Here is a 16,571-nt window from a genome sequence, read left to right as displayed (position 1 = left end):
ATCTTCTCTATTTTGGATTCATCTTTTCAGTGCTCAGATTCACTTAGTCTCTCTTGTGTTCATAGCCTCACATGGGCTCTTCCTGTGCCTCCAGAACTTTTCTTAGTTTTGCCAAGGTCACTTGGTTGTCTCCTTTTCGGGAAGGCTTTCCTGCCTGTTTTGGCAATTCTCCTTTGGGTACTGACCTGGTGTGACCCTTCGGTGTTACACTTGGAATGATAAACACTGGGTTATAAGATATGATCTGAAACATGAGAGTGGGAAAAATGTACTTGATCATATTTGTTTTAAACAAAAAGTTGTCTGGGAACTAATAGTTCACTGCAACTGTCTAGTATAAAAAAAGGAAGTATTCTTGATAGGTATATTTTCTAGGAAGTAGATATTCATCTTTTTACAATTTACCATTTTTTATTTCTTGCTCAGATGTGTTGGGTTGTCTTGTGTCTTTCTCATAATGGCAGAATAGAGGGCGGTCAGAGAGGTGTGGTTTCCATGGTTGACCATGTAAAAATTATTTAATCAGAAACAGCCTTTCCCTGGGTTATTTTCTTTTTTCCTGTTTGCAGATGGTATCTTCAAAATGATAGATCAAAGATATCCTTCTAGTTTCAACTTAATTCTTCTTTCACTTGGATGGTTATTTTTTGGCATGAAAAAGCATTGCTCAGCTTTCTAAGAATTCACAGTAGGCAGGTTTAAGGAGGCACTTACTCTATGACCAGCAAATTCTGGGATTGGATGTCTGTTTCTGAGGATGTGATAATATATCCTAACTTTTTTTTTTTTTTTAAAGATTTTATTTATTCATTCGACAGAGAGAGACAGCCAGCGAGGGAACACAAGCAGGGGGAGTGGGAGAGGAAGAAGCAGGCTCATAGCGGAAGAGCCTGATGTGGGGCTTGATCCCATAACGCCGGGATCACGCCCTGAGCCCAAGGCAGACGCTTAACCACTGTGCCACCCAGGCGCCCCAATATATCCTAACTTTTATTCAGAACTTAATGTTTGACCTTTAATAGACTATCCAACCTTTTTTCCTTAATGTCTTAATCAGATCTGAAGAACCAGTGGATTCACACATTGCTAGACACGTGGGGATGGGAGGTACTGTAGATTTTGAGGTCTTACATATGAGCTTGGTTACAAGCTCCAGAGAGAGAAGCATTTTGCCTCAAGTTGTTACAGCTAGTTAGTGGGAAGGCCAGGACCAGACCCAAGTCTGTCTTTGCTAAGTGCCATAATAGCGGTCTTGCCACAGCAGCTCCACAACTGACCCATTCTTCCATGAAATATTTTCCGTAAAACAACATTTCCTATTTCTAATAAAATGTTAGTTTGAATTACTAGGGTAGCTCAATCAGTTAGGCATCCAACTCTTGATCTCAACTCAGGTCATGAGTTCAAGCCCCATGTTGGGCTCCACTTAAAAAAAAAGAAAAACTATTACTCAATATTAACCTTGTTTCTTAGGCACAGCCATTAAGTTTTTTGTTTTTTTCTGATTTAATTAATTTATCCTATTAAGACTTTGTCTTTTTGAGGGGTAGAACAGGGATTTCCCGTATAGCCCTGCCCCTACGCGTGCATAGCCTCCTTCATTATCAACATCCCCTGCCAGAGTGGTATGTTGGTCATAACTGATGAACTGTACGGAAGCATCATAATCACCTAAAGTCCATAGTTTGTGTTACTGTTTACTTTTGGTTTACATTCTGAACAAGTGTATAACGATGTATTCATCGTTATAGTGTGATACAGAATATTGTCACTGCCCTAAAAATCCTCTGTGCCCTGCTTATTCATCCCTCCTTCTCCCCAACTTCCAATTTTTTTTACTCCATAGTTACCATTTTGAGTTTTTAGTTTCAGTTATTATAATTTTTATATTTAGAAGTTTGATTCAGTTCTTTTAAAAAATCTGCTTAGGCTTTAGAGTCTCAACTCTGTTCTTATAATCAAGCAATTGTTATTTCTTGGCACATATTAAGCATTTGTTTTGTATCCTGTCTGAAATAGTTCTGATATTTAATATCCAGTTCTGCTGTCTGTGCTTCTGCTGGCTTTTATTCATAGTGCTTTATTTTCCTGTTGTTTTGTGTATGTGTATGAGTTTTGATTGTGAGCTCAAATCTCTTGGAGTTTTATCTGTGGGAATTTTTTGTGGGGTGGATTAACTTCATCTTCCAGGGTGAACTTGTAATTCTGTTAGTTGTCGGGTGAAGAGGGCACCACCCACTCAGGGTCTCTTTGAATTACATTATCTGCTTGAGTGGTTTTGTTTGGGATCATACAGCTTGCGTGGATTTGGGTTACAGTCTTTCATGAGGGTCAGCTTGGGGTTATAAATTTTTGGAAGCTCTCCTCCACCCTCAGTGCCAAGGACATGTCACACGTGTTTCCTTGCTGCCTCCTCTTGTGGTGCAGGATTATTTCTTGCTCCCCTGACGTGAAGATCCAGCCCTTTTGGAATCTTAGTGTCATGCCCAGGTCTTCTGTTGGCCTTCCTGTTGTCCTAAGTTTTAGGTTTCCCTGCACTCCGTTTCATTCAGCTGTCAGAAAAGAGTGTAAAGGTCACTAGTGTTGACAAATGCCCTCAGTGTAAGATCTCTCTTTGGCATTGGCTTATCTCCCAGGGTGTTTTTTGTTTTCTGCAGATTCCTCATTTTCTTACTAGCTCAGTAAATTATTATTTTTTAATATTAAAATTCATCCACCTTCTTTTTGTTTTCATTGGGAGGGTCATGAATACCTCATTGCTGCTTTATAATGAATTCTGTAGTAATAGGTACTGAGTCTAAAGTAATCTTCTGTATAAGTTGCAAAAATGGAGACAGAACAATCAGCAAAGAATGTCTTCTTCCTTCTCTGTGCATCGTGTACTTATACAAAACAGAATCCTGGTACCTATGAAAGCTTTAGAGCAGAAGTTCTTACCTGAGCATGCCACCATTTATTTCTTTCCTTTATCCTGGTAAAGAATCACTGATTTAATAAACCACTGTTCATTGTGGTGGGATCATATTGGATCATATTTCTCAAGTGTAGGGATGGAGAATTGTTCAGAGCCATTACTATTGGATATTATTGACTTGTTCTAGTTTCAATTTAAACCTTGGAGTGCTTGTTTGACCATTATTTGACGTGATAGGGTTTGTCAGCCTTCAACAAAATCTTCAAGGGATGACATTGAGAACTCTTCTGAATATACTAAAAGTTATACAGCAAACTTTTGGCTTGGTGGCTGTTTTTCCCCGGCTATATCTAACTAGTGTTGAAAACCAGTCAGTCATCAGATGCTTAATTACTTAGTCTCCTCCTTGCCTCTGTGGACACTCAGCTATAGGTAGAGATGTACTCTGGTTATTTCTGCAGAGAAAATCTTGAATTCATGCCATAAGAATATCCTCCTGCACATTCACAGAGTCTGCATTATACGGCATCATTATCACGGTAAGGTATATGTTACTATGCTGCACTTTAATTTCAAACTGTCATAAAGTAAATTCCATTCCCTCTTTGAACTTTCCATTTGGATCTGCTCCCCCTACTCCCATCTGTCGCTGTAATCTCCTTGTTGAATTGTGTTGTTTGGCATATATTGGTTGGCTTGGACTTCCATGGAACTTTGTGTTGATACAGTAAATGTCCTCAGAAATGTTGATTAAAGTGATTGGTAATGTTAGAATGTTGAGTTAGAAGAGACTTTAGAAATTACCTGGTCTTAATTTTCTAAACATACATAGCTGTGAAAACCTTAATTTGGGTAAAGGATTACTTGAAAACCCAACAGATAAACTTGGAGCTGGGGTTTTTGAAAATCAGTGAGGAGATCAACCCTTTTATTTAGAAAATGAAGCTTCTTAAATCCAGAAAGGTTAAATGACTATGGTTTATGGCTGTTCCCATTTTATCACACTTAACATCCTCTTCCCAGCCCTCTGATTGGATTGGGGTTTTGTTTTATTGTCAGCCTTTTGGGAAGTACAGTGACTGTACATCTGGGCTGCTTGGTAGAATTGGCCAGAGTGAGGAGATGCATTTTTTTTAATGATTGCTCTCTCATTTTTGCTTCTGACTTGTTTTCTTCTCTTATTTCTTAGCTATTGCATGGAGCAGATATATATTAACATTACTGGCTAATGAGAGTAGCTTTCTTCCCCGCCGCTCCCCCCCCCCCAAATTTGAAAGGAAGGAGAAGAAGGGAACCAACATTTATGGGCCACCTGCTTATGTAACAGGCACTGCCGGATGCTTTTACAGGGGTTTAAATTCCTTTCGCTTGTAGCTATCCTGTGAAGTAGTTGGTGACATTTTCCTTTTGTAGGTAAGGAAACTGAGGCGCAGAGAAGCTAATAATTTGATCCATAGTCAGACTTACCTTGAGGATGCAGGACAGCTGGAGGATTCTTTAAACAGTGCATGAAAGTCTGTGATGTGTGGGGGTTAAGTGGGTCCTCTGGCATGGTTAGAATACACGGTCTGTGGTGTGTGATTGGCATTACACTGGCGAGAGAATGTTCACATGTTACTCTGTTCATCCTCAGGGCCAGAAGTGTTTTCCTGAGTTCTGTGTACTGGCATTTTACTGTTTTACATAAAAAGATGTCATAAGGTTGTATTTTGGATAATAGAACCTTTCTTCTTTCTCCTTCTCTTCTGCCTTGTCCCCCCCCCCCCCAATCTCCTCTTCCGTTTTGTGGGGAAGGGGTTATGCTTATTTATTTATTTGAATAAACTGGTATCAGTTTGAATTCTTATACTATTTATTGATACTTTTCCACGTATGTGAGGAAATTTAACTTGAGCTGGCAGGGATGGGGAACGGGGCTTGCAATATTCCCACCAAGACAGATTTGTTCAGTAGCTCTTGAAGCTGATGTAATAATTGAATTTGATGTTGTTACAGAGCAGTGGATGGACAAATTAGAAATAAATGGTATCTGTAAACTAGCGATTGTATCAAGGTTTTGTAGAAAGCCTAAAAAAAAAAAGGCAGTATCATGTTTATATAAAAGTGCTGGATGGCTGGAGGATATTAAAGGAAATGTCTTGTTTTGGTAGCATTTGACCACCAGTCCACCAGGTCCCTTCAATCAGCACTTACAATCAGGAAGTTGAGGATGTGTTGTCTAACAAAGGTCGGGCATCCCAAGTGCAGGAGGGGAGCTCAGTCAGGAAACAACAGGGCTGGGCTTCTGAGCACGGAGGTGGTGTTCACGCCATGTCAGTGCCTTGGAGGAGGCATTGTGTGCGCGTTGTCTTGTGTGTGACTTTGCGAAGTGGTGCTCAGGTATTTTGTGAGAAATACCATGTCAGTTTTATGTACGTGGTGGTACGTTTTCTTGGGAATTTTCAAGCAACCGTATCTAGAGTTATGTTTTCAGAGTTGCTGTCGTTTCCCTTTTCAGCTGTGTTTGGAGTCCATTTAGGGGCATATGCCAGTACGCAGGGGCCCTCTGCCCCCACCTCTGCCCCCCCTCCTCTCCTTTTTTTCCAGGGACCTCAGTGCACAGAGTCGAGTCCGTCGTATTCCTGAGACCGTGACACTCGATTGTTGTCTGGGCAAGGCCCTTCTTTTGTTGTGTTTCATTTTATTTTTTTCTTTTTTTATCCTTTACCCCCAATTCCATGTCCCTGTTCTCTTTCAGCACCCACTCAAGTATGTTTTAATGTATGTTCTTCAGCCCATTTGCCATGTGCTATTTTTTATATATGTGTTAATCTAATTTTTTTTCTTTAACGTTATGTTTTTGAGAAATAGCCATGCTCTTGTCTGTAAGTCTAGTTACGTTATTCTGACTCTGCTACGTGGTATGATGGTTGTCAGCTGTGCAGTCATCAGTGCTGCTTCACACTGTGTGTGGGGATTTTTCAGGTATATACCTCCAAAGAACAGTTAGGTCATCGAATAGCTGCATACTTGGTTTCAGCTCTCCTGTTAAAGCACATGATACAGCAGGGGCTTTAATCCATTACCTAGAAAAAAACTAACACATTATAAATATAATTTCTTGATCCAAGCTTTGGTTTCCTGAGGAAGTTCTTGTAGAACTTGTGTAGTTTTCAATCACATTATTAAAATCCTTTACTCTTCACTATCATCCTTTATTTTCTTTCAGTAATTTTAATGCGTCAAAGGGAACACAGTTTTTTTAAAGGATTTCTTTGTAATGCCTATGTAACTGTGAAAACTTTATGAAAATACTGCAAATACTGAGATTTCTGTTTTTTTTCTTTTATAGGGCGCCAATGCCTCGGCATTAGAGAAAGAGATTGGTCCAGAACAGTTTCCAGTCAATGAGCACTATTTTGGATTAGTCAATGTAAGTATCCATTGATAACTTAGCCTTCACCAGTATCATTGGAAATAATTTTAAAGATGAATGCATTTCATAATTTATTAAAGGAAAATTGCTTATTTGCATCAGTAGGCTTCAGGCCAAGAAACTTGATTTGAAATTCTCTTTTTAATGGAAGGGAAACAAAGTTGCCCAAGGTCTTAAGAGTTTTAAAAGCAGTATCTTACCTGTCAGCCTAATTTTTCCTATTTTGTGCCAGAATTTTTCATAACCCAAATTTTGTATGGCCTACACCAAATGATCTCTTGATTCTCTGAGAATCCTTTAAATGTCTGTATGTAAGTGGCCCAAATGTACAGGTATAATAAACTTTTGTGAGTGCCTCCGTGTATCTGTAGAGTATTTGTCAGCTTACTTCTGGCAGTGTTCCACTTGTATAGGTAGACAAGTGCAGAATACAGGAAAAAGGTACATTCCCCAGTCCTTGTGGAGGTAATTCTAGGAATTATAGATCATTAAAACTTTGGAAGAACTTTCTTTAGAATTTTTAACTCTCTTCTGAATCATCAGCACACACCACAGATCTGTTGTAGGGTACTGTCGGGTAGCTCCATGGTGAGTGTTTTAAACTATATAGAGAGAGGTGATGATGCAGGTGACAAAGTAAGTTCCATTGAACACCACCTGTGTATCGCTGAACACTAGTATGTAATTGTGCCGTATGAGGTGGATTTCCCGCGTGGGTGATTAAAGTGATGTGGGTGTTTCCTCTTGCTCTGGGAGTCCCCTCGTGAGTGTGAAGCTTGTAACAGAATCTGCAGTCCCCACTCCACAGTGCCCCCTCCCCAGAGGAGGCTGCTCATCGCTCTGCTGGCTGTTTTTCTTGGGATTGACCCCTACTTTCTAAATAAAGTGTCTGTGCTGCTGTTAAGAACAGTCCATTGACTTCCTGTTATGGTAGGTAAGAAACTTCACCCTCTTCTACCACCATCCCTGCCCATTCTCTGGTATGGAATTAACCATTGTTTTATTTTTCCATGTCGTGAATTTTCATTTATTCTTCCCAAAGTTTTCAGCAGCGCTAACAAAGTTGAGACGACTTCCTCAGTACCAGTTTGCACTGCGTCATCCCCAAGGCATTGACATCCCTCTGGAGCCCCATCATCCCGCCGTGCGGCCTCTGTGGCCTTCTTTGCCCTTCACCTAGACATCCCTTCGCTTCTCTCCTTCCCTAGAGTCCCTCTTCTGATTGGGTTTTTCCCTGCTCTGTGGAACACATTCTGTAGTAGCTTCTTCAGGGAGTGTGCACAGGAGGTAAACTTTGAGATCCTGTGTATTTAAAAATGCTTTGGCTACTGTCGAAGCTAGATATGGATCCTAAGTTAAAACCTTCCTTTAGAATATGTAAGGGATTACTCTCTGGTTTTCTGGCTTCTGTTGACGTCAACAGGGCTGATGCTGTTCTGATTCTTCATGTCTTCTGGGTGTGGCTTTTTCCCTTTTAAAAAATGTTTTGGCAGGCTTTCAGAATGTGGATGGATAGCCACAGTGTTCTGAAATTTCATGATGCGTCTTTGTGTCGTTCCCCCCCCCCCCCCCGCCGTTTCTGCATTGGCTGTTTATCAACCCATTTAGACATTTTCCTTTTCCTCAGTTCTAGAACATTTCCGATACTATTATTTGGATAATTTCCTTCCTATCAGTGTAATCTTTGTTCTTTTTTCATATACTCTTAGTTGCATATTGAAATGCAGACTGATTCTTTGTTTTTCCTGGTTTTTCTTCCATTTTTTGATCATCTGATATTGTTCTACATTTTGGACTATTACTTGCCCTTTTTTGTCCAGTTCATTGCACTTCTTATTTCATAGAGTGTTACCTTAATTTTTTGACCTTGTTTTATGAAAGCAATATTCTCTGTTATTTTTCTCAGGATATTATTTGTAATTTTGGTTGTTGAGGTTTTCTTATGCTTACTGGATTGTTTTGAAACCATCCTTCCTCTCCACCACCATTTTAAACTGTCTTTCCTAGTGGAAGGTTTTCTCAAATTTCATTAATATATAAAATGAAATTCTGAAAAGCTGATTGGAACTTGGTGTATTATGGGTGGAGCTTGTCTGCTATGGGTTTCCCTGTGGGGTGACCCCTTGGCAAGCAGGCTTTAGAAATAGCTGCACACCCCCCCCCCCAGTGGCTAGAGCATTTCCTCTGGGGCTATTAATTGGTATTGAGGGACTTTCAGTTTCTGTTGAGGGGTGGCTTAGTTCAGGGTTTTGTTGAGCCCTCTGTTCGGTGCCTCACTGCTGTCCTCTGCTGTCCTTAAGGGCTCTTGAACCAGACTCTCCTGTGCAGCTTCTGTGGAGACTAAACCTGCGGTTGAAAAGAAGGTCAAGAATCTAGGGGTCTAAATGTCCTTTTAAAAGACTTCTAACCAGACCTGTGTTTTTAGGTGAACCCCTACCCCCCCTTTTTTTTTGGCCTTTTGAGTTTTTGCTTAATTTATTCCTTTACTGTCATTTTATTGGGGTTTTGTGGGGGGAGGGTGGGTGGGGAGTTGACTGTTTAATTTCCCTTGTTAACACGACCTGGCCTCTACTTCTAAAATCTAAAATGCTTGCGCTTACGTACAGAGTTGTCTGTGATGAGAAGCCTGGGGTACATTCTGGCAGTGGCGGAACCCCAGCTGCTTCATTCTCATGAACTGCTTCCCTGCAGCTCCCACCCGTACTCGGTTCACGCTCTAAAGCTAATGTGTGTCTTGAATTGTAGGAAAGTTGTGCTCATTGATAGTGTCACAGAAGAACCCATTTACTTCAGCACAGGAGTATTTTATATATTGAAGGCTGTTTTATCTTTAATCTTCTCCAGTTTAAATATTTCAGTCTCTCCATTTCGTGTCTAACTTTTTTGTAGATAGCCGCAGAACAACTAAAACAACATCCTCAAGAAAATCTTACTATAAAATGAGTTCTAAAAGTCTTTTCTTTGTTGTTGTCTTGTTTTTACTCTGCTGTATCACTTTGAGTATACCAATGTATTCTTCTCTGAAGAATCTCTGAATTAACTAAGCTACCTTCTCCTCCCCCCCCAAAGCTCCACCCTTCATTTATAAATAGTGTGATTAACTCCATAAATTTTTTAAAAAGGAGGAAGGGGGAGGGAAACAAAGAGAAAGAGTGATGATATTTTAAGAGCTGAAAAACAGGACCTATAGAAAAAAGTTAACGGTATAGAACACAGTTGCAAGGTAGCCTGAAAGTTTAAATCACAGAAAGAGTTAATCACTGAACTAGTTCTGCTGCATCTACTCTGACCACCAATTAATTTTTCAATATAATTCAGGTGTTCATCAATCTTTCATAGTTGGAGCCCTGGCTACCTTAGAGATCCCAGTTCTTCCTCATAATAACTAGGCACAGAGATCAGAAACTACATTTCTACCTATCAAATGAGTCTCTGGAAGGGATAAAAGACAAAGCTTCCTCTAAAGGTCTCTTACTAACTTCATTACCTCCTGTTCTCCTGGGTTTTACTGAATCTCGGTTAGTCAGCTTCGGGCAGAAGCACAAATACCACTCTTTTAATTTGGATGGATCCATGGGGAATAATAAAAATAAAACCTTCTTAGAAATCCTTTTTTTTTTTTTTTTTAATGGGCAGAAGAAAAATAACCACAGTTTGATTAACTAACAGAATATTCAACATAGGGGTTACTTTCAACATTCTTAATATAACCCATTTTCCATTACTTTCAGTTGCAGTTATCTTTTTCTTAGAAGAATATTTTCACAAATGATAGCTTTTATGCCAGTTCACTCTTAATAGTTCTGCTGTCTATCAGTGTACTTTGCATAATACATAGAGTGGGGATTTCCTGTTGTTTAACTCTTGTGACTGCTCTAATATTTTTGATGTTATTGGAAATCAGAGAGGAGAAATACTAGTGTGGTGTGGGGGTTCAGAAACTGTCTTGAGTAGGCAAGGGAGCCTTTTGGAAGCTTTCTTTTGTACCAGAATATCCTACTTAAATGTCACCTGTTTATAGGATCAGCTAAATTCTTTGAAAATGACTTGTTTTAATCTGATGAACAAGATTGCCTTTTTCCTCTTATATCTTGTAGCCAGTGAGTACTTATTTTCATAAAGTTGATAGAAAAGGAATGATTTCAGTTAATAGTATCTCTTTCCTACTTTTTGTGCAGTCTACATTTTTATTTAAATAGCCTTTTTTCATTGTTTTATTATATGGTTCTGTATTAATTTTCTAATACAGTAGGAGCCAATAGACATGTGGCCTCAATAAATCTATTTGTGAGTCTACAGTGGAATGTGCTTTTCCGTAAAATCTTTGTTACAAAATAACAATTGTGTTCCTAGATCATCTTACAAAAGGCTTTTAAACCAAAATTGCTAGTAGTCATTGGTTGGAATTCTGGATCCAGGGAACAGGAGCCATTATGAAGGAGAGAGAGAGACCAATAAAAATGAAACTTTGTTTCCATTTGTGGGTTATAAAGTTGATTAGGCAAATGTCTCTTGGTTCTGTTTTTGTTTGAATCGATTCATTCTCATTTAGTTTCTCTCTGCCTGATCGCCATAGGCTCCTTGAGGGTTGTATTATCAGAGATCCCAGAGAATGTTCATATGAGACCTGATGAAACAATTCTGCCCCAAGTACTCTGCTGAGGTTGGATCAAGTGTCCAGCCCTGCTGCAGGGTCTGTAAAAGGGTTTGTGATTGACGAGCCTTCAGAATTTATGTAGAGAAGTCACTTTCTGTAAGGAAGGGTGGGACAGTGGAGTAAGGGTGTGGGGTGAGGAATGGGTGTCCACTAGCATATGGAAGAACACTTTCAGATTAGGTCCAATTGACTGTAGTGAGAATGGTGGATAGAGGAATGTGGGGTATAGTGTTAAAAAACAGGGCCACCTAAACAAACTGTGGTAGGGGAAGAGGGTCTTCCCTTAGAAGGGGATGTTCATAGGACAGGCGTCATTATCACCAGCCTCCAGCATGGGAGACAGTGAAACATTTAAACATTTTAAAACATTTTTTGAAGGCAATACCGTTGACATAATGGTGATAAACACCAGTAGTCTCCAATTTATATATGTAAGATGAGCGATTGGGCTGTGGGAAGAAATAAAGAATTGCTAATGTTTATTTTTATCTAAAAATGAGAGATAAGCCTTACTAATTCTTGTTTTTCAAGATTTATTTATTCATTTTATAGAGAGAGCAAGTACAAGCCAGGGTGTGTGGGAGGGACAGAGGGAGAGGGAGAGAGTCTCAAGCAGACTTCTTGCTGAGTGTGGAGCTTGCTGAGTGTGGAGCCCACTGAGTGTGGAGTCCAATGCGGGGCTCAATCCCAGGACCCTGAGATCATGACCTGAGCCAAAATCCAAGAGTCAGATACTCAACTGACTGAGCCATCCAGATGCCCCAGCATTACTAATTCTTTTTTTTTTTTCTGCACGTCCCTACATTTCTTTTTTTTTTTTTTTTAATTTTTTATTATATTATGTTAGTCACCATACAGTACATCCCCGGTTTCCGATGTAAGGCTCGATGATTCATTGGTTGTGTATAACACCCAGTGCACCATGCAATATGTGCCCTCCTTACTACCCATCACCGGTCTATCTCGTTCCCCCACCCTCCTCCCCTCTGAGGCCCTCAGTTTGTTTCTCATAGTCCGTAGTCTCTCATGCTTCATTCCCGCTTCTGATTACCCCCCTTTCTTTATCCCTTTCTTCCCCTACTGATCATCCTGGTTCTTACGTTCCATAGATGAGAGAAATCATATGATAGTTGTCTTTCTCTGCTTGACTTATTTCACTTAGCATTATCTCCTCCAGTGCCATCCATTTTGCAGCAAATGTTGAGAATTCGTTCTTTCGGATAGCTGAGTAATATTCCATTGTATATATGGACCACAACTTCTTAATTCAGTCATCTGTTGAAGGGCATCTCGGCTCCTTCCACGATTTAGCTATTGTGGACATTGCTGCTATGAACATTGGGGTGCATATGGCCCTTCTCTTCACTACGTCTGTATCTTTGGGGTAAACACCCAGTAGTGCAATGGCTGGATCATAGGGTAGCTCAATTTTTAACTTTTTAAGGGACCTCCACACTGTTTTCCAGAGTGGCTGTACCAACTTGCATTCCCATCAACAATGTAGGAGGGATCCCCTTTCTCCACATCCTCTCCAACAATTGTTGTTTCTTGCCTTGTCTATTTTTGCCCTTCTAACTGGCGTAAGGTGGTATCTCAGTGTGGTTTTGATTTGAATTTCCCTGATGGCTAATGATTTTGAACATTTTTTCATGTGTCTGTTAGCCATTTGTATGTCTTCATTGGAAAAGTGTCTGTTCATATCTTCTGCCCATTTTTTGATTTGTTTATTTGTTTCTCGTGTATTGAGTTTGAGAAGTTCTTTGTAGATCTTGGATACCAGTCCTTTATCTGTAGTGTCATTTGCAAATATCTTCTCCCATTCCGTGGGCTGCCTCTTAGTTTTTCTGACTGTTTCCTTGGATGTGCAGAAACTTTTAATCTTGATGAAGTCCCATAAATTCATTTTATCTTTTGTTTCTCTTGCCTTTGGGGATGTGTCATGAAAAAGGTTGCTTTGGCCGATGTCGTAGAGGTTGCTGCCTATGTTCTCCTCTAGAATTTTGATGGATTCCTGTCTCACATCGAGGTCTTTCATCCATTTGGAGTTTATTTTTGTGTATGGTGTGAGATAGTGGTCAAGTTTCATTCTTTTGCATGTAGCTGTCCAATTTTCCCAGCACCATTTATTGAAGAGACTGTCTTTTTCCCACCGGATGTTTTTTCCTGCTTTATCAAATATTAGTTGCCCAAAGAGCCGAGGGTCCATTTCTGGGCTCTCTATTCTGTTCCATTGGTCTATGTGTCTGTTTTTGTGCCAGTACCATGCTGTCTTTGTGATCACAGCTTTGTAGTACAGCTCGAAATCCGGCATTGTGATGCCCCCAGCTTTGTTTTTCCTTTTCAACAGTTCCTTGGAGATTCGGGGCCTTTTCTGTTTCCATACAAATTTAAGGACTGTTTGTTCCAGTTCTTTGAAAAATGTCCTTGGTATTTTGATCGGGATAGCATTGAAAGTGTAGATTGCTCTGGGTAGCATGGACATTTTAACTATGTTAATTCTTCCGATCCATGAGCATGGAATATCTTTCCATCTTTTTATGTCTTCCTCAATGTCTTTCAAGAGTGATTTATAGTTTCTAGAATATAGGTCCTTTACGTCTCTGGTTAAGTTAATTCCAAGGTAACGTATGGTTTTTGGTGCTATTGTAAATGGGATGGATTCCCTAATTTCTCTTTCTTCGGTCTCGTTATTCGTGTATAGAAATGCAACTGATTTCTGAGCATTGATTTTGTATCCCGCCACGTTACTGAATTGCTCTATAACTTCTAATAGTTTGGGAGTGGCTTCTTTTGGGTTTTCCATATAGAGTATCATGTCATCTGCAAAGAGAGACATTTTGACTTCTTCTTTGCCAATTTGAATACCTTTGATCCCTTTTTGTCGTCTGATTGCTGTTGCAAGGACTTCTAGTACTATGTTGAATAATAGTGGCGAGAGTGGGCATCCTTGTCGTGTTCCTGATCTTAAGGGAAAGGCTTCCAGCTTTTCCCCATTGAGAATAATATTTGCAGTAGGCTTTTCATAGATGGCTTTTATGAGATTGAGAAATGTACCCTCTATTCCTACACTCTGAAGGGTTTTAATCAGGAAAGGATGCTGTATTTTGTCAAATGCTTTTTCGGCATCAATTGAGAGGATCATATGGTTCCTGAGTCTTTTCTTGTTGATATGATGTATCCCGCTGATTGATTTGCTAATATTGAACCACGCTTGCATCCTTGCATCCCAGGTATGAATCCCACTTGATCATGATGGATAATCCTTTTAATGTACTGTTGGATTCTATTAGCAAGTATCTTGTTGAGGATTTTGGCATCCATATTCATTAGGGAAATCGGTCTGTAATTCTCCTTTTTGAGGGGGTCTTTGCCTGGTTTGGGGATCAAGGTAATATTGGCCTCATAGAATGAGTTTGGTAGCTTTCCTTCTGTTTCTATTTTTTGAAATAGCTTTAGGAGAATAGGTATTATTTCTTCGTTGAATGTTTGGTAGAATTCCCCAGGAAAACCGTCCGGGCCTGGAGTTTTGTTATTTGGAAGGTTGTTTATCACTGACTCAATTACTTCATAATTAATTGGCCTGTTTAAGAAATCAATTTCTTCCTGTTTCAATCTTGGTAGTTTATAGGTTTCCAGGAAGGATTCCATCTCTTCCAGATTGCTTAGTTTATTGGCATATAGCTGTTGATAAAAATTTCTAATAATCCTTCCAATTTCAATGGTGTTCATCGTGACCTCTCCTTTTTCATTCATAATTTTAATAATTTGGGTCCTTTCTCTTTTCTTTTGGATAAGTCTTGCCAGTGGTCTGTCAATTTTATTGATTCTCTCAAAGAACCAGCTTCTAGTCCTGTTGATCTGCTCTACTGTACTTCTGGTTTCTGCTTGATTGATTTCAGCTCTAATTTTGGTCAACTGCTTCCTCGTGCGTGGATTAGGCCTGTCCCTCTGTTGCTGTTCCAGCTTCTTGAGGTGAGAATATAAAAACTGCATTTTAGATTTTTCTATTCTTTTGAGTGAGGCTTGGATGGCTATGTATTTCCCCCTTAGGACTGCCTTTGCAGTATCCCATAGGTTTTGGACTGTTGTATTTTCATTCTCATTGGTCTCCATAAATTGTTTAATTTGATTTTTGATTTCCTGGTTTATCGAGTCATTCCTGAGCAGGATGGTTCTTAGTCTCCAAGTGTTTGAGTTTCTTCCAAATTTTTCCTTGTGGTTGAGTTCCAATTTCAGAGCGTTGTGGTCTGAGAATATGCAGGGGATAATTTCAATCTTTTGGTATCGGTTGAGACCTGTTTTGTGTCCCAGAACATGGTCTATTCTTGAGAATGTTCCATGGGCATTAGAATAGAATGAGTATTCTTTGGTTCTGGGGTGTAGTGTTCTATATATATCTATGAGGTCCGACTCGTCGAGTATGGCATTCAAAGCCTTTGATTCTTTGCTTAGTTTTTGCCAGGGTGTTCTGTCTATTTCTGAGAGTGGAGTGTTGAGGTCCCCTACTATTAATGTATTTTTATTTATATGTCTCTTTATTCTGGTTAAGAGTTGGCTTGTGTATCTTGCTGCTCCCCTGTTGGGGGCATATATATTTATAATTGTCATATCCACTTGTTGAATACTTCCCTTAAGAATAATATAGTGCCCTTCTGCATCTCTAACTATAGTCTGTAGTTTTCTCCCGGCTCAGGGTCTCAGTCTGCTGTTTCGCGGGTGCCGACCGCGAGTCCGCCCGCTCCCCCATGCAGGGGGCCATGGGCCTTTTTACTTTTATAGAACCCCCCGTAATATCTCCTGTAGGGCTGGTTTCGTGGTTACGAAATTGGCTAGTGACTGTCGGTTCTGAAATGTCTTTATTTCTCCATCAATTCTGAATGACAGCCTTGCTGGATAAAGGATCCTTGGCTGCATGTTTTTCTCTGAAAGAGCTTTAAATATGCTCCCCCAACCCTTTCTCTCATTCCAGGTCTGTGTAGACAGGTCTGACGTAATTCTGATGCTTTTGCCTTGGTACGTGAGAAATTTCTTTGCCCTGGCCGCTTTCAATACTGTATCCTTGGATCTAATATTTACGAAATGTACTATGACGTGACGTGGCGTAGGTTTGTCGTGGTTGAGCTTGGGAGGGGTCCTCTCTGCCTCTTGGACACGAATGTTTGTTTCCCTCGCTAGATTAGGGAAGTTTTCAGCTACAATTTGTTCAAATATCTCTTCTAGACTTCTGTTTTTCTCCACCCCCTCGGGGATGCCGATGATTCTAACATTGGATCGTTTCATTGAGTCAGTAATCTCCCGTACCTACATTCGTGGGCTTGGAATTTTTTAAGAGCAGCTTTTATTTTGTTTTTTTTCTCTATTAACCCATCCTCCAATTCACTAACCCGTTCCTCTGCTTCTGTGACCCTGGCCGTCAGAGCCTCTAGTTTTGCCTGCATTTGGCTCATAGAATTTTTAATTTCTGTCAGATTCGCTCTCATTTCTGTCCTTAGGGATTCAGTAACCTTTCCGTTAATAGTTTTTTTCAATTCTACTCATCATTTTGACCATCGTTACTCTGAATTCCATTTCTGATAATTTGGTTA

General features: G+C 39.9%; 1 protein-coding gene across 1 annotated transcript in view; it reads left to right on the top strand.

Annotated features, from left to right (window-relative positions):
- Positions 1-16,571, top strand: part of USP12 (ubiquitin specific peptidase 12) — a 98,661-nt gene that overhangs the window by 43,601 nt on the left and 38,489 nt on the right. Inside the window, exon 2 of the mRNA XM_040621703.1 lies at positions 6,246-6,326. Within this exon, the coding sequence (XP_040477637.1) occupies positions 6,246-6,326 (81 nt within the window). The remainder of the gene's footprint in view (positions 1-6,245; positions 6,327-16,571) is intronic.

This window comes from Ursus maritimus, unplaced genomic scaffold (genome assembly GCF_017311325.1).
Source record: "Ursus maritimus isolate PB19 unplaced genomic scaffold, ASM1731132v1 scaffold_10, whole genome shotgun sequence".
Lineage (NCBI taxonomy): Eukaryota > Metazoa > Chordata > Mammalia > Carnivora > Ursidae > Ursus > Ursus maritimus.
The sequence above is the reverse complement of the archived record's forward strand: the minus strand, read 5'-3'. Positions and strand labels throughout refer to the sequence as shown.